Genomic DNA, 22732 nt, shown 5'->3' with positions numbered 1-22732 from the left:
CAATTATACTTCAATTAAAAAATAAGTCATAGTAAAGTGAGTAATATAAATGTAAAAATACTATTAATAAATTGCTTCTTTTTCTAATTTAAAAAAGTGATATAAATGAACTTATTTACAAAACAGAAACAGACTCACAGATTTCGAAAACAAAGTTATGGTTACCAAAAGGGAAACATGGGGAGGAGGGATAAATTAGGAGCTTGTCATTAACATATACACACATACATATCTATATACAATAGATAACCAATAAGACCTACTGTATAGCACATGGAACTCTGCTCAATATTCTGTAATAACCTATATGGGAAAAGAATCTAAAAAAGAATGAATATATGTGTATGTATAACTGAATCACTATGCTGTACACCTGAAACTAACACAACACTGTAAATCAACTATACTCCAATAAAATTTAAAAAAAAGTTTCCTTTATTTTAAAATGTAAAAATAGCACCCATTTGATATTAGGCTTCTCTGTGAAGAATAATAAATATCATTATCTTCCCAAATAACCCTTACTTCAATTGGGTCAAAGGAACAGACAACCGAGCAAAACAACAAAGACAGTTTTGGGATGAAAATTGTGTCAGAACAAGCAATACAGCTTTGTTATTAAGGATTGAATATAAGAAATAAAATATTTGGAATCAACTCTACTCAGAGAGATTCACTGAGGTAACTATCAGCAGATTTTAGAAATGAAGCTACTAAAAATGTCTAGCCCTCAAGATTTAGCTTGGAATAAAAATTTAGTGACGATCAATCTCTGTCTAGTATCAATACACCAGAAAATTTATAAAGCCATGTTATGCAAAGTATAAACTACTATGCTAGACTATATTTCTGTGTTTCAGCAATTTATACTGTATAACCTCATGTAACTGGAGTCCCAAATCGAAGGCATTTCAGAGTACTTATGCAAAGCTGACTTGAGATCCAGCTCTTACTTACTTTAGATCTCAGCCTGGAGGTTGCCTCTTCCAGTTTTCTCCAAATCCCCAAATCAAGCTAGAAACCTCCATTCCACAGCAGCCTACGCATATTGTTACTATCACAGAACTTCTTGCAGTTTTGTAATGGGTTATAATAATGTACTTATCCATCTCCCACCTTAGACAAAACTGCTTGAAGTTAGGGACAGTCTCAATCATGTCCCTTTCCTCAGTACTTAGCTCAGGGTTGAGTTTGGCAGTGTGGCAAAGAAAACAGAAAGTTACTTGGGATGTGGGATTGGGAATAGAGTTTTGTATAGTAATCAGCTAGATCGATGTTCAAATCCAGCTTTGCCTGCCAATCAATAGATAATACTATATGCCAGGTACTTTGCAGTCATAGGGAGAAGATGATAAATGAGAACATTATACCCTCTCCTTTTCCAGTCTAGCTTTAAGACCCCTGGAAAGTTATTTCTATTTGAGACTGATTCTTCATTCACAAAACAGGAATAAAAAACAGTATCTACCTCATACTTTGGTTGTTAGGATTTCTGGAGTAATACGAGAAATCACTACAGTGACACACACACACACACACACACACACACACAGCATCAAATAGATGGTAACTTATTACTCGGAACTGTGAGCCTGAAATTTTGTGTAATTGGCAAAAGCAGTTTAATCTATTATAAAGCAAGCAAACAAACAAATCTCCTTAAAAGACACACTGCTGACAGAACTTAGAGTAGGTTCTTTGAATGTCTGGAAAATTATATGGTTCTTGAGTCTTCTCATTAAAAAATATGCTTGTGCTGATCCATTTGCTCCCTTGGCCTTCCTTTGTGAGCAGAGGTCTTTTCCATTTGTATTTTAGCTAACAGAAAGTAAGGTGTAATGAGTGACTGTTAAAAGTGTACATTATAAAGGATAAATCATGAGCTTTGATATTAAGCTCTGTCACTTACAGGCTGCTCAGTACAGTTACAAAACCCCTGAGTGTCCTTAGCTGTAAAATGAGGACAATATCAGTACCTGCCTCACCTGGCTGTTGGCAAGAATAAACCATATCTAGTAGGGAAGACCTTAGCATAGTCCCTGCATCCAGTTAGTAGCCACTAAATGATGAATGCCTTACCAAACACATGGAAGGCTTCATGGTTATTGTGCTTTTGCACCGCAGTGGTTAGGAGCACAGGATGGGTTCGTGGAGGCCTGGTTTCAAGCCCCAGTTCTAACAGTTTGGATTGTGTAACATTTAGCAAATAGTCTCCATCTCTTTATCAATAAAATAATGAACAATAGGGGTTTGGGGGAATTAAAGTAGAATAATCTATGTAAAGACTTAGTGTGGTGCCTGGGGTACTGTCAAAATTAGCTCCCATTACTTCATCTATAGTGTTTTCACTAAGTGCTACTGCCATAATTTTACACCCATAAACTGCCTTTACCAATCTTCCTTCTTTTACGCCTGAATGGGATATCCAAAAGAAATCCACAAGTTCAAACCAAAAGCAAAAACAGTAGTAAAAAAAAAAAAAAAAAAAAAAAAAAAAAATATATATATATATACATATTTTTTTTTTAACAGTGAGGCCTTCGGACTTGACCAACAAATAGCTATCAATGCTTCCTAATTCCTATTCCCTTCCCTCTGCTTTAGTTTCTCCACAGCACTGTTTATTGGCTGCATTCTCCAATTGAATGTAAGCTTCATGGAGCAGGGATTTTGCTTCGCTCGCTGTTGTAACTTATCATTCTGAATAGTGCTTGGCATGTAGTAAAACCTTAGCATGTGTTTCAGGAAAATGAATCAATTAAGTGAGCCCCATCCCAGCCCTAAAAATCGCCTTCTATTTGCCTCTGATGAAGGGAATCAAGAGGGGCAAGGGGCGTGAGAGCATCTTCTGTCCCCCAGATCCTTTCCCCGTACGCACCAGAAGGGTCATTGAATCGTTTCAGGGGCGCCTTAGAAAAGGACATGCTGACGACCCGCTGCACAAAACCGAAGGTTTCTAGGGTGCTCCTCGGCAACTTCCTGCGGCTTGTTAGGCCCTATTCGCTTCAAATTCAAATCTCCCCGCTTATTCCCCTCCCACCCAACTTTAACCAATCGGAAAGCCAAAGCCATGGACACACCAATCCAGGACGGGAACATCCATAGAGCATGCGTACTCGGTTCTAGCAGCGTCCAATTAGGTGATCTGTTTAGGCTACCATCCAATAGGAGACTATTACTGTCTCCTCTAGCCCCGCCCCCTCCCCACGGGCCCAACCCCTACTGGCGTTACTCAATTTTAACTAACCAGCAGCAGCATTTGCGCAAGCGCAGTTCACATCAAAAAATTTTCAGTCGCTTTTGACGTCATGTTGGTGGTGGTGTAATGAATTCTGACGTTACTGGTTCCAGCTCTCTCCCGTCGTTCCTTGGATGTAAACTTTTCCGGATTTCAGTTCGTTAAACCTGGGTCCTGCCAGCGTCCTAAATGGCCCCTGAAAGGGAAAAACGAACATGAGCGGAGACTTCAGGTTACATTCCTGCGCATGTGCAGTGACCCGAGCGGAGAAGCCGTGGCGTGGCTCGAACGCGGATATTCCGTGCGTGCGCTCAGCTCGCTCGGTGCCACCGCGGTCAAGAGGCGACTGGAGTATGTCAGCCCCGTTTGAGGAGCGCAGTGGCGTGGTTCCGTGCGCAACACCGTGGGGCCAGTGGTACCAGACCTTGGAGGAGGTGTTCATTGAAGTTCAGGTGCCGCCAGGCACTCGCGCCCAGGATATTCAGTGCGGCCTGCAGAGCCGGCATGTGGCGCTGGCCGTGGGGGGCCGCGAGATACTCAAGGTAGCGGCAGGTTGGGGCTTGTGCTCAGTTTCTTCCCGGCCCCCTCAAATCTCTGAGTGCTAGAGTTCATAGTTTCCTTGGAAAGACTGGTCTGCGGAGACCCCGCCCTCAGGGCCAGTCCTGAGTTGAGGTGGGAATTTGAGTACGCCACTTTTCCTGGCTTTGTTTCTAAGCCAGATGAAGCTGTTTCTTTTGTTCCTCTGCGGGTCTTCAGCTGAGAACTGCTTAACTAGATCGTTGAAGGAACAAATACTTGTACCTATACTTTCTTCTAGGCACTGATCTCGGTGGTAGTAGGACAGCGGTGAACGAGCCAGATAATGTTCCCGCACTCAAGGGAAGTTGTGCTCTTGTAGGGAGTCATAATTAAACTAATAAATATTTAGGCAGTTCTAGGAAAATAAAGATGAAAATAAAGGATAAAGATGTCAGGACGAGGTTTCGAAAGTGATGTCAGGTGATTTATTTTCTCATCTGAAATTAGAAAAATTCTCGTTTGTGGAGTGGTTAAGCAGTGTCAAGAGGTTGTGAAGAAAATAATATCCCTTTTATTCTCATCATTACCCTTTGGATCTGGTACCCATTTTTTTCCTTGTTAAATAGTTAAATTCAGTTAAGTTGAAGTTAGATTTCTTTCTCAGATTAGATGCCCAAGATATTTGATGGCAGTGTTGTGTAATGGTCAAGAGATACTACTTGGTAAGATACCTGGCTTTGTCATTTTTCCAGTTTTGTAACCTTGGGCAAGAGATTATTCATTGTTTCAGCCTTCATCCACAAAGTGGGGTAATTATAGTACCTTTCTCAGGATTGTTTTCAGCATAGCATGGTGAGTGAAGAGCTTGGAGTAAGTAGTGACTGGTATGTAATAAGCTCACACTACGTGTTAGTTATTATTTTATAGGAAAGCGTTTTGAGTGCCTCAGAGAAAAGGAAGGTTCATGTGAAAGACATTGATTTATGTCAGCTTGGATCTTGATGACCTTTCTGAATAGTTGTGCAATTTTGTGCGGTTTACTGAACGGTGATTTAATATTACACTTCAAATTTACTTTAGTAAATTTAGTTAATTTGCAGTAGCTTAGGGAATTTAGCAATAACTCTAACTCCAGGATTTTAGACAAGTAGGATTTTTTTCCACTGGTATTGACATGAAAAGAATGTGTTTTCTTTTTTTACTGTGACATTTTAATTTCATTTCCTACAACAAATCAAAATGGATTTTAGCAGATGCATTCTCTTTTAAACTTATATTTTGCTTAGTTCTTTCTTAAAACAAGTTTCTGAAAAATCAGTGACAGCTCATCTGACCTCAGATGTACAGAATGTGCTTTAAAATTTTTTTAATGCTAAATTGCCCTACAAAGAGATTGAACCAGTTTTATTTTTTTATTTTATTTTTCTTAACATCTTTATTGCAGTATAATTGCTTTACAATGGTGTGTTAGTTTCTGCTTTATAACAAAGTGAATCAGCTACACGTAAACATATATCCGCATATCTCCTCCCTCTTGCGGCTCTGTCCCACCCTCCTTATCCCACCCCTCTACGTGGTCACAAAGCACTGAGCTGATCTCCCTGTGCTGTTCGGCTGCTTCCCACTAGCTATCTATTTTACATTTGGTAGTTTATATATGTCCATGCCACTCTCTCACTTCGTCCCATCTTACCCTTCCCCTTCCCCGTGTCCTCAAGTCCATTCTCTACGTCTGTACCTTTATTCCTGTCCTGCCCCTAGGTTCCTCGGAACCTTTTTTTTTTTTTTTAAGATTCCATATATATGTGTTAGCATACGGTATTTGTTTTTCTTTTTATGCCTTCACTCTGTATGACAGACTCTAGGTCCATCCACTTCACTACAAGTAACTCAGTTTTGTTTCTTTTTATGGCTGAGTAATATTCCATTGTATATATGTGCCACATCTTCTATATCCATTTGTCAATGGACACTTAGGTTGCTTCCATATCCTGGCTATTGTAAATAGAGCTGCAGTGAACACTGTGGTACATGACTCTTTTTGAATTACAGTTTTCTCAGGGTATATGCCCAATAGTGGGACTGCTGTGTTGTATGGTAGTTCTGTTTTTAGTTTTTTAAAAGTTTATTTTAAAAGACATCATTTCTTCTTAATATCCACAGGAGAGCTCTTCTTGTAGTTTATTATAGTTGGTAAAGTTAAAGCATTTCAGATATTAACTTCACATTTGGCCAATCAGTGATCAGTAGTATTTCTTCATCTTCTAAAAATTAAGGAGCCCTGATCTTTCTGTAGAGAGCCCTGTGTTCTTTGTCGTAGTATATATTCCTTAGTGTAAACTAGGTTCTGCTTCACTCGCTAGGAGGGAACTTAGGGTTGAGCACCTATCAGTGTGTTGAAATGGTATAAAATATGATCTCCCTACTCTAAACAAATTAAGTAATTATATGTGGATTAGATGGGAAGTAAGGTAAGTCTTAAATCATGAAAACTTTATGAAAATTAATGGAATTTCTTTATTTTTAGTACTCATATGTTTATTTTTCAGGGCAAACTCTTTGATTCTACAATAGCTGATGAGGGAACATGGACTCTGGGTAAGGGTAATCTATTATATTTCTTAGAATCTTTTTAAAAATTAATTTTGTCTTGGAAATTAGTATGTTTCTCCCTGCTGTAGATTTGCAGCTTTGCAAGGTATAGTAAAAGAAATGTATTGAAAACAATTGTATGTCAAGATTCCCTAATGATTTTTGAAAATACAAATTAATGATTAACTCTGATTTCTTTGTGATTTTTTGTTTGTTTGTTTAGAGGATAGAAAAATGGTCCGTATTGTTCTTACAAAGACAAAGAGAGATGCGGCAAATTGTTGGACTTCTCTTCTAGAATCTGGATATGCAGCTGATCCTTGGGTGCAAGACCAAATGCAAAGAAAACTTACCTTAGAGAGATTCCAGAAAGAAGTAAGTCAGATGAATGTATGAATGTGTATAGTTAAACATCTTAAATTCATAGAATAATTATTATTTGAAATTAAAACTCAAATGTGGTTTTAAAAAATTACTAAAATTCTTCAAAGAAATTTTTAAAGTTAAATGTTAGAAAAATGACTGGTCTTTCTATATATGGATTTGCATGCCTCAACTAAGAAGTCCTCATGCCACAACTAGGAGCCTGCATGCCACAACTAAACATGCCGCAACAAAGATGCTGAGTGCTGCAACTAAGACCCAGTGCAGCCAAAAAAAAAAAAAAATGTTTTCGGTCTTTTTCCCTACTAGTACATACAGATAAAATTCATTACTTTTAACTGCTTTAGTGTGTTCCCTAGTTTGAGTGTATCGTTATTATTTAGCTGTTTCCTCTTTGATGAGATTTAGATTTCCCTGATTGTGTCTATTTCATACAGTTTGTACTTTCATCTCTGAAAATATTCAAATTTTCCTTTAAGATAGATATATGGGAGAATTATTACTGGATCAAACCACTGTTAAAGTTTTGATGGATAATTTCATCTGTACGATGGTGATTCCGAAACGTATGTCTCTGGCCTGGACTTTTCTCCTGAATGTTGGACTTGCACATCCAGCTGCCTATTTAACATCTTCACTTTTCTGTCTGATAGACATGTCAAACTCAACATGTCCAATGTGAACTCCCTAATTTCCCTCCCGCATTTGTCCTACCTATGGCCTTCTCCCCTCACGTGATGGAAACTGGTTCAGATCAAAAAAATCTGGGGAATCATCCTCCATTCCTCTCTCTCTCACACCCTCTCCAATTGTCAGGAAACCTTACTGGCATGGCCTTCTAGATATATTCAGGATTTGACCACTCATCACCACCAACTCTACTACCATTCTCACCTGCACCACCTCTAACGTCTTGCCTGGGTTACTCTAATGACCTTTTAATTGTTCTCTTTACCTCTACCCTTGCCAAGCTACTGTCTTCTGAAAATAGCAGTTAGAGCAGTCCTTTTAAAATGCATGTCAGATTATATCACTTCTCAGAACTCTTTCACTCAAGTAGAAGACAAAGTCTTTTACAAGGCTCTAATTGGTCTGGTCCTCCATGGTGTCTCTGACTTCCTCTCCTACTACTGCCCCCCTCATTCATTCTGCTCTAGTCATACTGGCCTTTTTGCTGTTCATTAAACATGCCTGGCCTTTTGACTGCAATGGTCTTCTCCCAAAGCTTAGCTAATTTCTTTACTGTTTTCAAGTCATTTCTCAATGAAACATACTTTGATCATTCTATTTAAATACTCTAATCTCCTCATTTTCCTTACTTGCCCTACTTTTCTTCTTTTTTTTTTTTCCTATACTATAGCACTTAGGAACTTTTAACACACTAGATCATGGGGTTGGCAGACTATGGCTACTGGTCAAATCCAGCCCACTGCCTGTTTTTGAAGGAAAGTTTTACTGGAACACATCTATGCTTATTTGTTTGTGTATTGTCTTTCATATAGCCACAGCAGAATTAAGTAGTTATGACAGAGACTATATGACCTTCAAAGCCTAAAGTATTTACTACCTGGCTCTTTACAGAAAAGCTTGCTGACCCCTGCTCTAGGTAATTTAGGGTTTATTATTTGTCTCCTCCTGTTAGAATGTAATCTCCACCAGAACATGGATCTTTGTCTATTTTGTTCATTCTTAAATTCCACATGCCTCTCATGGTGTCTTCTAAACAGTAGGAACTCAATAGATGTTTGTTGAATAAATGAAATGCCTCTAAAAATACTGAAGGCTGAGGCAGTACTTACTTACTCCATAAGATTGTCGTGAGGACTGAGTATTTTAAAATATATATAGCTCTTAGAACCCTGCCTGGCATGTAATAAGCTCTCAAAAAATGCTAGTTATTAAAAATCTGTTTATACACTGATGGTAAAGTATATGTTTGCCCATACACTTGTCAACATTGTAATGTGCATATTGATCTTCTAAATATTTGTAAATATGAAAGTTGAAAAAGTACCTCATAGTTTTAGGTTCCACTTTGGTGATTACAGTGAGGTTTGATATCTTTTCACATGTTTATTGTCCATTTGGATTTCCTTTTTTGTCAATTGCTGGTTTATATCTTTTTACCATTTTCCTTTTGGGTTACTTATATTTTTCCTTATAAGTTTTATAATTTTTTTTTTTCATATTTTTCAGAATCCTGGTTTTGACTTCAGTGGAGCAGAAATCTCAGGAAACTACACTAAAGGTGGACCAGATTTCTCAAATCTTGAGAAATAACTGCCACCTTCTTGCTGCATTTTGTGGATCCTAGCAGATGTTGCCAACTTAATGAAACGAACAGATTATGTGGTGGAAGAAAAATGTGAATGTCTGCAGTTAACAAATTGCAAAATATATTTAAATATGGTTCTAAAAATTGCATTCAAATGAGTTACATAGGAAACATCTTAAATACTGTAGGAACTATTCTGTTGATATACGGTAACTTTTTTTTTGGACTTGTTTTTGCTCAGCATGAAGTTTTATATGCTGCATTTTACTAATTTCATATTTAACCTGTATTTTTAATACAAAAATCTTTAGGGTATAGATCATGTGAAATGACGGGGTACCATCAGGGAAAATTAAGTTTTTCTTTCAATAAGTGTGATGCAGGAATAATGTTCAATAAACTTTTCTAAATAGGAATTGTGTACCCCTTTGTCTAAGTGTACCAGTTCATACAAGGAAAATATTACTGGAAAAAATTTTCAGAAAGGAAAAAACAGTCCACAGATATATTCTGAGTTAATTTTAAGAGTTACTGAAAATTTCTGAATTAATATATTATTCCTTGAGAGATGCCTTTAAGTCAAGAAGTTGAAAAATAGTTAAAAACCTATCAATAAGAATAGATTAGTGCAAAAGAGAATTGGTGAAGTGAATATGGTTATTGGGTGAATCCTTTGTTAGTGACAAAAACAAATTATAGTCAGTGGTTATAAATCAGTGACATCATTTTGATCTCCAGTGATCCAGACATATAGGTAAGAATTGTCTTGAAGTTTTACTTCATCCTTTTTATGTCTTTTCTAATTTTAAATATTTTAAAGAGTCTTAAATGTATTGAAAAGTTACAAGTACACAGAATTGTTTTCTTCCTGACTCTTCAGGTTTGTGTGTAAGTTGATAACTTGATTCCCTATCACCTCGAAGGACATGCTGCTACATAGCTACAATACAATCTTTAAAATCAGGAAAGTAGCATTGACACATTATGACCACCTAATCCTTGGACCTTCATTCCATTCAAGTTTACTTATTGTCCCAGTAATGTTCTTTATAGCAAAAGGGTCCAGTTACAATCATGCCTTGCCTTTATTTTATTTTTTTGCTGTGCCACATGGCTTGTGGGATCTTAGTTCCCTGACCAGGGATTGAACTTGGGCCGCCATCAGTGAAAATGTGCTAGGTCCTAACCACTGGACTGCTAGGGAATTCCCCATGCCTTGCCTTTAATATCAGGGTCTTTAGTCTGCTTCAAACTGGAACAAGTCTTCATTTTAACCTTGACTTTTATAGCCTTGGCTCTTTTGAAGATTAAAGGCTAGTTTTGTACACCTCTGTCATTGTGAATTTTGTTTGATATTTCTTCATGATTAGAATCAGGTTATGAATCTTTGACAGGACTGTTGCAGGAGTAATGCTGTGTTCTTTCTGTATCCTAAGTTATTGGTTTCAATTTGTCCTTTTTCTGATAGTGTTTACTGTTGGCCTGCCATATGTGTGGGTTTCAAATTCTCAGATTCAACCAACCAAGGATAGAAAATAGTAAAAAAAAAAAAAAAAAATCCAGAAACTTCCAAAAAGCAAAACTTGAATTTGCCTTGCAACAGGCAATTAGTTACATGGCACTTATGTTGTTTACAACTATTTACATAGCATTTACATTGTATTAGGTATTATAAGTAATCTAGAGATGATTTAAAGTATTGTGGGATGGATGTGGGTAGGGTATATGCAAATACTATGTCATATTATTGAGCATCTGGATTTTGGTGTACGAGGGAGATGCTGGAACCAATACCCTGTGGATACTGAGGGACGACTGTACTTAGATCATTGATTAAGTGGTGTCTGTCAGTCTTCTCCACTATAAAGCTATTCTTTTCATGTTTAAGTATTTTGTGTGATGTAGTTTCAAAAGTACCACCTTGTTTCTCATCAAACTTTAAATTTATCTGTATATACTCATGATTTCCACTTTATTCATTGGGTTAAAATCTATTATTCCCATTACTTTGATCCTCAAAATTTTTTCTGGATTCGGCCAGTGGAAGGTCATTGTAGGTGGCTTCTATGCCCTTTTGACATGTCCCCATCATTATTTGAGCAACTTCTTATTCTCTGGCATAAGATATACCAGACTTATTATTGCTTTCCCTCCCCTAGCACAAGAATCAGCCATTTTTCCCAGGAGCCCTGGTTCTCTAGTGAAGAATGGTGTTTAGAAGCCAGGTTCTATGTGTTAGTGAGTAGTTGCTGTTGGTGTGTGTTTATTATGCATATATTTACATCTGTATTTTTATATTTATGTATATATTGAAAACCATGAGTTCACACTTAAAACTTTCATTTCTGATCCCATGGGGTTCATTTTTGCTCTCTCCCTTTGTATAGAACTCCTTTCAACAGTGAGATACCTGATCCCTATTATCCTTAATATATTTGGTTCACTATTCTAGGTCATCTTCCCATGCGAATACCTTTCTCACTGCTCAGGCTCCAAAACCCTATGCCAAGCAGAGATAACCCACCTCACCTACTTGGATCCTAATGCCCCACTCTGGGCCGCTGCAGCCCAACCACACCCTTCGGCAAGATACCTATGATGTTCATTTTACCCGATAACTTTAGGAATGAGTTGTTGGGGAAGAGGCATTTTTCCTTTAATTGGCTTATCTATGTGACATTAAAAATTTTAATATTTTGAATAAACATACAGTAAAATCAACTTTTTTTGTTTGTAGTTTTGTGAATTTTAAATTATGTAAAGTTATGTGTAAACACCTCCAAAATCAGGAAATTGACTGGTTCAGTCAGCCCAAAAACTCCTTCATGCTTTCTCTTTATAGTTACACCCTACTCCTAGCCTCAAACCCTGGAGTCCACTGATTTAGTCTCTGCCTCAATATTTTTTTTTCAAGATCTCCATTTAAATAGAATCATATATAATCTTTTAAAAACATAGCTTTGAGATAATTCACATACCATACATTTTACTCATTTAAAGTGTATAATTCAGTGGTTTTTAGGATAGTCACATTAAGTTCAACCATCACCATCGTCAACTTTAATTTTCATCGCCTCAGAAAAAACCCCCCACCAAATCCATACTTTTTAACTATCACCCCACCCAACCATGCACAGACACCCAACCCCCTGAAGCAACCAATAATTTACTTTCCATCACATAGATTTCTCTGTTCTGGATATCTCATGTACCTGGAATCATAGTGTGGTCTTTTGTTTCTGGTTTCTTTGACTTAGCACAATGTTTTAGAAGTTCATCCATGTTCTAGTATGTGTCAGTGCTTCATTCTTTTTGGCTGGCTAAATAATGCTCCATTTATGACTACCACATATTTATCCATTTGCCAGTTGATGGACATCTGGGAAGTTTCCACCTTTTGGCTACTGTGAATAATTCTGCTATAAACATTCAAGTACAAATTTTTGTGTGCATCTGTATTTTCATTTCTTACCTAGGAGTGGAATTTCAAGTTTTATGGAAACTGTTTAATTATTTGAGGAACTGCTAGATTGTTTTGCAAAGTGGCTACACCATTTTACATTCCCACCAGCAGTATATGAGAGTTCCAGTTTCTCCACATCTTTGCTAACATGTGTTATGTGACTTTTGGATCCTAGCTATCCTAGTGAATATGGAATTGTATCACATTGTGGTTTTGATTTACATTTCTCTGATTGCTAATTATGTTGAGCATCTTTTCTTGTACTTATTGACCATTTGTGTATCTTCCTTGGAGAAATGTCCATTCAGATCCTTTGCCCATTTTTTAATGGGTTATCTGCCTTTTTATTATTGAGATATGAGAGTTCTTTATATATTCTGCACAAAAGTCCTTTATCAGATATGTGATTTGCATATAATTTCTCCTTTTATATATGTTTTTTCACTTTCTTGATGGTGACTTTTGAAGCATGAATGTTAATTTTGATGAAGTTTAATTCATCATGCTTTTGGTGTCATGTCTAAGAATTTTGTAATCCCAGGTTATGAGGACTTTTTTCCAATGTTTTCTTCTAAAAGTTTTATAATTTTATCTTTTACATTTAGATCTGTGACCTATTTTATTTTTTGTAAGAGCTGTGAAATATAGGTGGTTTATTTTTTTGCATATGGATGTCTAGTTTCAAAATCATTTGTTGGAAAGGGTATTCATTCTCCATTAACTTTTTTTTTGCACTTTTCTCAAAAATCAATTGCTATTTATATGGGTCTGTTTTTGGTCTCAGTATTCTGTTCCATTGATCTGTGTGTCTTTCCCTTCACCAATACCACACTGTCTTGACAATTGTAGCTTTAAAGCAAGTCTTAAAATTGGGTAGCATGATTCCTTCAACTTAATTCTTCAGAATTGTTTTGGCTGTGTTTTCTTTGCCTTTCTGTGTAAAGTTTAGAATCAGCTAGTCTGTATAACAAAAAGTCCTGTTGGAGTTTCCACTGGAATAGCATGTCTTCTGATCCATGAACATGGGGCATCTTCATTTAGCACCTCTTTGATATAGATCATCAGCATTTATGGTTTTCAGCTTATAGAACCTGTACATCTGTTGTTAGATTTATTCCTAAGTGTTCATTTTCTGGAGCTGTTGTAAATGATTTTTTATTTGGTTGTTGGTATTTTTCAGTCCTTCTATGTCCTTGCTGATTTTCTAGTAGTTCTATACATTACTGAATGGAGTGTTTAAGTCTCCAAGTGTAATTGAAGGTTTGTTCATTTCTCCTTTCACTGCTGTTTTTACTTCTTGTATTTTTAAGCTCTCATGTTAGGTGCATACATATTTAAGAGTGTCATGTCTTGGTGAATTGATTCTTTTATCATTTTTTAATGTCCCTCTTTATTCCTGGTAATTTTGATACAATTTCACATGAGTCCATTTAATCTATATTGGGAAGTAATGTGCAGAGAGGTTAAGAGCATAGCCTCCGAGTCAGAATTGCCTGGATTTGAATCACACATCCTAGTACAGGTGTATGACCTTGGGCTTATCACTTACCTGTTCCTTGGCTCTGGTTCATTTGTAAATTGGGATAATCTCATTCAGTTTGTAGGATTAAGGATTACATGAGATGATTCATCTAAAACATCTGACAATAGTACCTGACAGTAAAAACTATCATTGTTAACCACAAATGTTAGATCAGAAATGTCTAGTTTTTAGAAAGTATGTCACATAATTAGAAACACATAGAAGGTTCAGGTCCCTTTTTAAAAACAGCACTTGTGAAAAGAGGGATTATTAAATAAATCTAACCTGAGTCAAATACCAAAGGAACCTTCTTTTTTTTTTTTTTGTGGTACGCGGGCCTCTCACTGTTGTGGTGCACAGGCTCTGGACGCGCAGGCTCAGCGGCCATGGCTCACGGGCCCAGCCACTCCACGGCATGTGGGATTTTCCCAGACCAGGGCACGAACCGTGTCCCCTTCATCGGCAGGTGGACTCTCAACCACTGCGCCACCAGGGAAGCCCAGGAACCTTCTTTTATAAAAGTTTTTCTTTCACCAGTAATTCTGTACAACGTCTACTTTATATCTTGTTAGTTTAAACATGAACAGTTCAAAGTCATATATTGTTTCAGTTCCAATAATAATAATTAACAAGTGATCTAAGCAGATTAACAACCACTTGCTGGAATACTGTTTAATTAGATAATAGGGTTGCACAGAACTTCAGGTGGGCTGAATCTGAGGGTGAATTTATATTATGGATAGCCACAGTAGTGATGAATCTAAATAATAAAAGTGACCAATAGTGTATAAACACTGACTTTTTAATGCATATTAAGCATATTTAATTGTCATCATCTTGTGTCTATCTTTAAAAAAACATTAGAAAGGAAAGTGTCAATTAGGTAATAGCCATACTCTTATAAGAAATTTTGTTTCTTCTACAATGCATCTTACTTTAGTGCTAAATTTAAATATAGTGAGTGAGGACAGCTTTTTATTGTGGTTCTATTATCACTGTGCCAAAATAGTTAATTAAATTAGAAGAGAAACAAATAGAAAACCACCCAGCAAAGGAATGCATTTCAGTAACTTTATTGAAAGGTATATCCCTTAGTACCAAAACATAATGGTAGTTGGTTAGGTTACCTCTGCCAACTCAAAATTAACACTGATGTATTCAAAATATTGAAATTTATCAGTCTTTTGGGAAAACTGGAAAGTTATCCATAAAACATGGTTTACAAAAGTGTGAGATACACTGTGGTTCTTTGGTTTATTTTCCAATGTGTATCTCCCCATAACATGATGTCAAATTTGGGTACAGCCATCCTGGATGGATTCAGGCTACACATTATACTAACTGTTTACAACACTTTAACACAGTAGATCTCCTTAGGTTCACTGAAATCCTGAACGCTACCTCAGCAACCTTATAATTATGAAGATGCCTACTTACCTTTCTTAATACTTTCTTTTGGCACAGTAGGGGCAATTAATGAAAGTATATTCTCTCCCTTTTAAGCAAAACTCTAAATTAGAAGCAATGACAGTTTCATAAAAACAGTGCTTCGTAAAAACTTCTGGAGTGTTAAATCAGAAAGTTTTCAGAGTGACATTAATTTGAGTTACTACTACAATAAAAACTAATTTTCTAGATGGGACTAGACTGAGGCAGTAAATTTTGTATAAAACTTTTTAAATCATGGATATGAATATCACCTGTTTTCTAGAAAAATATTAAAGATAACTTAATATGCTGAAATTAATAGGTCTGTAGTTTTGCTTTATATAAAATGCCCTCAAATTTAAATGTGACTCCCATGTAGCAATAAAGTCCACATCTCTGGATTATACATTACTTGCGTTATGGGTGCCAAGAAACCATTTTCACTGCCTAGAATACTGACCCTTATTATGCCTTAAAAGTGCATTTGTGAAGTGGTGGTTTTGATGTGAACCTCATATTTAAATTTAAAGTTTAAATTTAAATTAAGTAGGTTACCATTTTTAACACCACCTAAATACAATATATTGACCCAATACAGAAAGTTGGATCAATGTTAGAAATGAAGATTCACAGTTTACCTTCCCAGGCTTGTCATTAGCATTTCACATTTATGCTGTTAGCTTTGATTTGTATGCTTCACAGGTGAATTCAAATGTGAGTAATTCCACTATAGGGTAATGTTAATTAGGCAGTTTTCCCAAATCTGAGAACACCAATGTTAATCTACTTGTGATGTTTTGAGGCTTCACAGCTTAAATCCGTTATAACATTATGGAATCCACAGCTCAGGATTGTGGAGAAAGGCTTCAGAAGAGTTATTTGTTGCTGTAAGAATCCTAATAAACAAAAAAATCAAGTTACCAGAAGTCTGCCAAACACAAATATTACTACCTGTTAAAATATCTAAGACTCATAATCACATCTTATGCAGATGTGTTCTATGTTAATATTTAGTTTTGAGTAGGAAGAAATCACCAATATGAATTAAACTTAGATGGCGAGAATGTATCATATATTTGTGAGGAGGCTTACATTTTTTATGCATGTAAATACTTTCCAGTGTTCAACTACTACAGCAATGATACACATACAGTTGAGAGGTATACTGATACACTATACAGTTGAGACATCCTGGCAGTTTCTAGACACTCAATGTGAATACCACCTGCCACAACTTACTTTTTAAGTACAATACCCAAGTTCATACTGATTTTGCTAATAAGCTAACAGTCTCAAATTAGTTCAATGTATGGTTCAAACTTTTGGTCCTGCTCCCTCACTCAGGCTCGTGTTAACTTTAAATAAGCCAAAGCCTAAGTCTACATACAGCAAAATGATGTGAAATTAAAAAAAAAAAAAAATACTGTTTTAGTGCTACTTTTAAAGTTCAGGTTATTAAGGATGCTGCTTTTTAAGCTGAAAATTTAATGAAATGGCTAACATATATATTAAAGGTTAAGAGAATTCCTTACTCTTAGGGTGTTGTACCCTGAATGTAGTAAATGCCCTCAAATACTAGCTGACTAGATGAGGCAAGTCATTTTCCCCTCTGCTAGTCCAAATCCATTTTTTAAAAAAAATAATGCAGTTTTAAATTCTTGAATTGCAGAAGAAAATTATAGCATTAGAAAAGTCTCTCTACATGGAGAAAAACTATGAACCAAATTTACCAATTAAGGGACCATTTCAGGAATTGTTGGAAGGTGGGTTATTCTGTAGTAACTATGCTTCAGTTGCCGTGCAGTACGCCCAGAAACAATCCATTTCAACTTCTGAACATTTGGTTTGGAACACTTGTTTGATGAATATTCAGTTAAACACTTGGATACGAGCTCTTGCCAGAAAGTCAAATCTCTGCCATTGATCTGTGCATAAATTAAAAAAATATATTCCTTAAAATAAAAGTCCTACAGTATTTAATTATAGTAATAATTGCAATCTTATTAACACGTGTGTTTCCTCATCAAAAAAATTTGAGGATAAGCTACTTAAGTTTCAAATAAACACAGGACATCTCATTTTACTTTAGGAACAAGTGGTTTAGTTTCTTTTACAGCTGTCAACAGGATTTAGGCTATGACCTGGACATACCTTGGAATGTTTCTGAAGACATTCTACTCCTTCTGTTAACTCTACACACCTCTGTGCCTGGATCTCCAAGGCAATGATAGACAATGCCAACACAGATGGCTAAAAGAGATAAATTTTAAAGTAAATGTTGAATATAAAAGTAGGTATATAAATAGGTTTAATCTTTATAAAATATTTACCTTTGCTTTAGAAAATATGATCCTGCAGTAGCATGCCTTAAGTTGAGCTTCTAGTCTTTCAAAATTAAGGCTATTCCTCCTTTAAAAAGAAAATGAAATTAATTTTATATAGATAATTTTACATCAAGTGAAAAGAAATTTTTAGAAAAATAAGTCAATTTTAAAGTGAAGTTTATGCACACTTATCATAGAAAGTGAATTATTTGAAGTAAAGAATTTCCCTTCCTTCAGAAACATTAACTTCTTAGGGATACCATATATGAATTTTAACTGATTTGGGCCAAAAAAAAGTATCATGCTACAACTCCCAAGGTTTCTTTTCATTTTAATAAATCTATTTTTGAATCTGAAGTTCCTTTCTCCATACATCTGTGTTAGATGCTTACCTACTAGGTTCTATAAGTTAACTTGTCTATAAATGGAAAACGTAATTTAAAAAAAGTTGAAAGGTCCATCTTTAGAATTCACAGACTTTAAGAAGCTACTTTTGACTGAAAGTCTTCTCACTTCTGCTGGAGAGTGAAGTGAAACTCAAGGAGCTTAGCTGTCACTTTACTTATTTTGATTGGAATTCTCCCAGGATACTGATTTTATTTAACATCCGGACAACATCATTCTGATTTTCAAATCTGCTTTGTTAAAAACAAAGATCACATACCTTTCATATGGCAAGTTCTCTTGAAGAAGTGAATAATAGAGTTGTAGAAACTGAAAGGCAGTAGTAGCTTTGACTTTCCAACACACCTTCTCCAACACAATCTTTTCCATTCTCATCAAGTCTGAAACTGTGAACCTATACTGGCTTATTCGGATCAAGTCAGTTGCCAATGGGACATTCCTTTCCTCTTCTATTGATTTTACAGCCAAATAGAAGCAGCTCAGTCCAACACACCCAAGGTGCTTGGGCTGTACCTAAAAAGACAGTAAGTCCATGTCTTTACCTTATTTCAGTTAAAAAAACATAAAGGATAATCTAGAACTCAACCTATCACTTCGAAAATGTATCTCTGAGGTATATTTCTCAGCTGTGAAGGACGTAACAAGATCCACTGATACCTCAGCTGTAGCCTCTTAACCATATGTACCCACTTGGAACCAATTTTTGAGTAAACAGACTAAGTTTCAGTGTAATGTGTGGCTTCAGCACATAACAATTCTTACTTCTTTTGGTTTGTTTAAATCAGTGCAGAACGATAAGCAATAAGCTACTAGGTCAAAGGCTTATATGAGGACTGAAATACCTTACAGCTTATACATAAAATTTCTTTCCAGAGTGTTGTATTTTTCCAGGCTGTTTTCTTTGTAGTAACACATGTAAAATATTTTAAAATACTACAGCACGTACTGTTTACTCTGCCTGTAAAGCTCTATTCACTACCAGTATTTTAAATTTATTCATCATTTTCTGAATGTCTACAAAATTTGTCAGTCAAAATTCTGTCCACTTTAAGTTCCGCTCAACGGAAACTTTATGAAGCCTTTACCAGTATTTCTGCTCTCCTCTTCTTAGAACCCCTTCAGCAATACATTTATGCCTCTTTTGAGGTATAATGTAATTATTTTTCTTATTATTCCTTGTACTATATAATAGTTATCAGTGCAAACATTATTGCCACTAAGATTATAATACACTTAAGGGATAGATGTATTTCATCTATGTAACATTTATAGTCAAAGGTAGTGCCTGCACATGGTGTCTAAAGAGTTGTTTAATTAGGCTATTGAAAAAGTTTCTTGAACCATTCAATACACATTGAGTTCCTCCCATATATGATGCATTCTGTTAGGAACTGAGGACTAAAAGATGAGCTGCATTTTAACTGTCTCGTTATTTCATTATCTACCAATGACCACTGGCACACAGAGAAGTCAGATGTATTTGTAACAATTAAGCTCTGAAAGTTACACAGATGTCCTGCTTATCCAATACAGGGAAATAACTATATATAAATGCTCCTTCAGAAGATCTCTCTCTATTATATGCAAACTTAGGCTGGAAATGACAAGCATAAGCACGACTTGGGTAAATTTAAGGCTAAAACAATTAGAACTTTATTCTATATGAATAGAGATCAAGAAATATAGTCTATGACCAGATGGTTGACAGCATCAACAAAAAGGAAAAAAAAGAGAAATATAGTCTAATTCTTAACCCCCAATCTAGCATTCTGCCTCTAACACATTTCTTAAAATTTAGAAACAACAGTAAATTAATGAAAACACCCAACCTATCAAAAAAGACTTTTAAAAACAACAGCCAACTCTCCTACTGGGAGACTCTGCAATTAATTGATATTAGACTACTTTTCAATGTCAGAAGGTAAGTTGAATAAATGATGCATCACTCTTAATTAAAAGGAAGGATTTCATCAGTGCTGTAGTACACAGAATTACCATAATGTTTTGGCTACTTGCTGAAAACAAAAAAAGTTATGAATACCAGCCCAAAGCTAGCAATACCACCTCCAAAACACATTGAACAAAACCACGAAATACTCAGGGTAATGTAGCTTTAGACATACCTTCATTTTAGACAGGAATCTGTCCAGTAAATTCACAGCTAGAGAAAATGTCTCCGTGTCAAAGCCAAAGAACTGAGTTAGACTAAGGAGATCTTTTACTTCAAAGTCCCTCAGTCTTGCAGTCATTCTAAGGCCATTATCGTGTGCAGATTCAATTAGTCTCAAGCCGCAGACCTTTGGCTGACATCTCAACTCCTGTTCCAACAGGGCATTCAGCTGGTATAGCAGTTTCTGAGAGTCAGTTGTTGTCAGTACCTCTATCATCTATATATAGAACAAAGCCCAGAAAGGAGTGAAAGAACAGCCCTTCCTGCCTTGTGTTGTGCCAGGTGCATTATATAACACAAGTCTCCCCTCCCTCAATGCTATTAGTGAATCTAAGTCACTGCAAAATGCCATCTGTAATTCTCCACCTCCCCAACCAGTTGGTCACATCCTAAATTGTGAGTTCCTAGAGGGCAGTAGCCATGCCTTTTTAAAGAAAAAAAATGCAAATCTTCATGCCCAAACTTTGAAATTAGATGGTAGCATGTATTCTGCCATTTATTAACAATGTGAACTGTTCAAGTTAGTACATTTTTCTTAGTCCTCAATTCCTAGTCCATAAAGTGGGTATAAGTTTATTACCTATTTCATAGACACTTGTGAGGAATGAATGAGATCATCTAGGTACACAGGTACTTAGCACATACAGTAGGTGCCTAATAAACACTGGGCAATATTAATGAGCTTACTTCTAGTCTGTAAAATGAGGCAATATCTGCCTCTTTGAATGGCTGTGAAGATTAACCAAGATGATTCAACTAAAGAGTTTAGCATAGTGCTTGGCACTCACTGCTCAGTAACTGTTAACTTTTATTGATGTTAGGAAAGGAAGCTTAAAGGCAGTTATGGGCGCACGCAGTGGGGGCGGGAGACTAATCCAGCCTGCAAGAGGAATCTGGGAGTTTCATTAATTTAAGACAATACTGAACATCTACTATGTGCCTGCTCCGGGCACGGGCTAAGCCCTGGACACACGGACGGTCCCTCCTCCCAACAACCGAAACACAGGGAGGCAGAAAGAATCCTTAGGGTTGCGCGACGGAAAGGGTGGGCAGATGGTGGACCGCAAACTTCAAGGGTCCAACTCTTTGGCCCCTGGGCTGGGAGCGGGCCCATAAGACACTAAGACATCTCAGGAGGTCGCATCTGGCCCCGCCCCTCCATTCTCGTACTAGCCTGAACTTGTTGCTCGGGGAGAGTTAACCGAGGAAAAGGGCTCGAGACCTACCCCTCACCCCGCGCCCCCCAACCCTGCTCCCTACCCGCACTCCGAGGTCAACCCCGAAATCCGAGCTCACCTTGATCGCGACTGCAGCTCCTCAGCGGTAACCACCCTCCCCGGGCCTGCTCTCACCTCACCCCAAGATATTAGAACCGAGAGGCCTATGAGGCGAGAGGGCTCGCGGGCAAGACTGGAGAGGCCCGGGGAGGGGAAGCCGTCTTGGGTGGAGGTCTCTGCAGCGCCGCCGAGACAACACTGCCCTCCTCGGGGTCTGCTCGGAGCCGAAGGGGCCGCGCCTGGCCTCCTGAGTAATATATTGGAGGGCGGGGTTTTCTCGCTGCGGTGGGAGGGGCACATGGGAGGCATTTTCGCCGCTGATTGGTGTAAGTCTTATGATAGATGGCTCCTGCTGTCCAAAGAGGGCTGGTCCGTAGAGGGAAGAAGTCTGGCCAATCAGCACACGCTTTTCACTATCCCGGAGTCAAATTCTCCGCCCCTTGATACCACGCCCCCTACCTCTAACTGTCTCTCATTGGAGGATTTCCCCGAGTGTATTCAATGAAGAGGAGGGGGAGCTGAACGCTGCGCGCACCAACCCAGGCCCGGTAAGGCCTCTGCTGGCGGGCCAGAATATCGTTCCAGAATGTACTGGGAGTTTTCGTTCCGTTCGGTTTAGTAGAGTGCTTTTGCTCTCTCTAAAAATACAGTGTCTGAGTCCACACACACACACAAAAAGGCCTGATTTTTCACTGCAGTTGGAGAGGTGGTGGATATTCTATGGTGTGGTTTATTAAATTTCCAGAAGTTTCTCCGTGTGAGCTTTGGAAATCACTTGTTCCTTGCCTTGTTTTGCTTTTTTGTATAATTTATCAAAGGGTGGAGTTGGGCTACGTACATTCTTGGTCTCCTACCAATTTCCTGAATTTGATTTTTGAACAAATTAGAAATAGAAAAGTTGGTAGTTCTTCATCGGCTTAAAATGAAAGGTGTGTGGTTGACTCAAGAGGAATAAGTAGACAAAAATAATTGTAGTGCTTATGAATCTGAGTTCACAGATCCGTGTGTGAAGCAATATTAGTCTTTTTACTTGCTGTCCATGAACTTAATCTCTGATTGTGAGCCTTTGCCTGATAAGTGGAAAAATAGTTAGCTTGAAGCCTTCCTGGACTCACTCCTTCCCTCTTTCTTTCCC

The 22732-nt window shown here is 37.2% G+C and overlaps 3 protein-coding genes across 4 annotated transcripts in view; 1 reads left to right on the top strand and 2 right to left on the bottom strand.

The window, feature by feature from the left end:
- HMMR (hyaluronan mediated motility receptor) overlaps positions 1-3098 on the bottom strand; it is a 28983-nt gene extending 25885 nt beyond the window's left edge. The window contains exon 1 of the mRNA XM_007454778.1: positions 2879-3098. Within this exon, the coding sequence (XP_007454840.1) occupies positions 2879-2924 (46 nt within the window). The 5' untranslated portion in view covers positions 2925-3098. The remainder of the gene's footprint in view (positions 1-2878) is intronic.
- Positions 3099-3377: 279 nt separating this feature from the next.
- On the top strand, positions 3378-9424 carry NUDCD2 (NudC domain containing 2). The gene is made up of 4 exons (XM_007454777.1): positions 3378-3780; positions 6307-6355; positions 6573-6724; positions 8930-9424. Exons 1-4 carry the CDS (start codon positions 3454-3456, stop codon positions 9011-9013), a joined length of 612 nt encoding a protein of 203 aa, XP_007454839.1. The 5' UTR covers positions 3378-3453; the 3' UTR covers positions 9014-9424.
- A 5626-nt stretch (positions 9425-15050) lies between these two features.
- On the bottom strand, positions 15051-21829 carry CCNG1 (cyclin G1). 2 transcript variants are annotated; one of them, XM_007454775.1, is made up of 7 exons: positions 21617-21829; positions 20274-20537; positions 18410-18663; positions 17752-17830; positions 17573-17671; positions 17152-17346; positions 15051-16317 (listed from the first exon to the last, which is right to left on the bottom strand). In XM_007454775.1, exons 2-6 carry the CDS (start codon positions 20535-20537, stop codon positions 17155-17157), a joined length of 888 nt encoding a protein of 295 aa, XP_007454837.1. In that variant the 5' UTR covers positions 21617-21829; the 3' UTR covers positions 15051-16317; positions 17152-17154. The 2 variants fall into 2 exon arrangements, with proteins under 2 accessions (XP_007454837.1, XP_007454838.1); XM_007454776.1 differs by lacking the exon at positions 21617-21829 and having other exon boundaries at positions 15387-16317; positions 17752-17827; positions 20274-20542.
- Positions 21830-22732: the final 903 nt, after the last annotated feature.

This window comes from Lipotes vexillifer, unplaced genomic scaffold, assembly GCF_000442215.2.
Source record: "Lipotes vexillifer unplaced genomic scaffold, Lipotes_vexillifer_v1.1 scaffold497, whole genome shotgun sequence".
Classification (NCBI taxonomy): domain Eukaryota; kingdom Metazoa; phylum Chordata; class Mammalia; order Artiodactyla; family Lipotidae; genus Lipotes; species Lipotes vexillifer.
Note: the sequence above shows the minus strand (reverse complement) of the source record. Positions and strands in the feature narration are given on the sequence as shown.

Bases quoted from the DNA above. Each gene is read 5' to 3' on its own strand.
- NUDCD2 (XM_007454777.1), top strand. From the start codon at position 3,454: ATGAGCGGAGACTTCAGGTTACATTCCTGCGCATGTGCAGTGACCCGA. The intron at 3,781-6,306 runs GTAGCGGCAGGT...TTTATTTTTCAG, and splicing joins GGGGCCGCGAGATACTCAAG to GGCAAACTCTTTGATTCTAC. The intron at 6,356-6,572 runs GTAAGGGTAATC...TTGTTTGTTTAG, and splicing joins TGAGGGAACATGGACTCTGG to AGGATAGAAAAATGGTCCGT.
- CCNG1 (XM_007454775.1), bottom strand. From the start codon at position 20,537: ATGATAGAGGTACTGACAACAACTGACTCTCAGAAACTGCTATACCAG. The intron at 17,831-18,409 runs GTATGTGATCTT...TTCTTTTTAAAG, and splicing joins GAGAACTTGCCATATGAAAG to GAGGAATAGCCTTAATTTTG. The intron at 17,672-17,751 runs GTAAATATTTTA...TATCTCTTTTAG, and splicing joins TCATATTTTCTAAAGCAAAG to CCATCTGTGTTGGCATTGTC.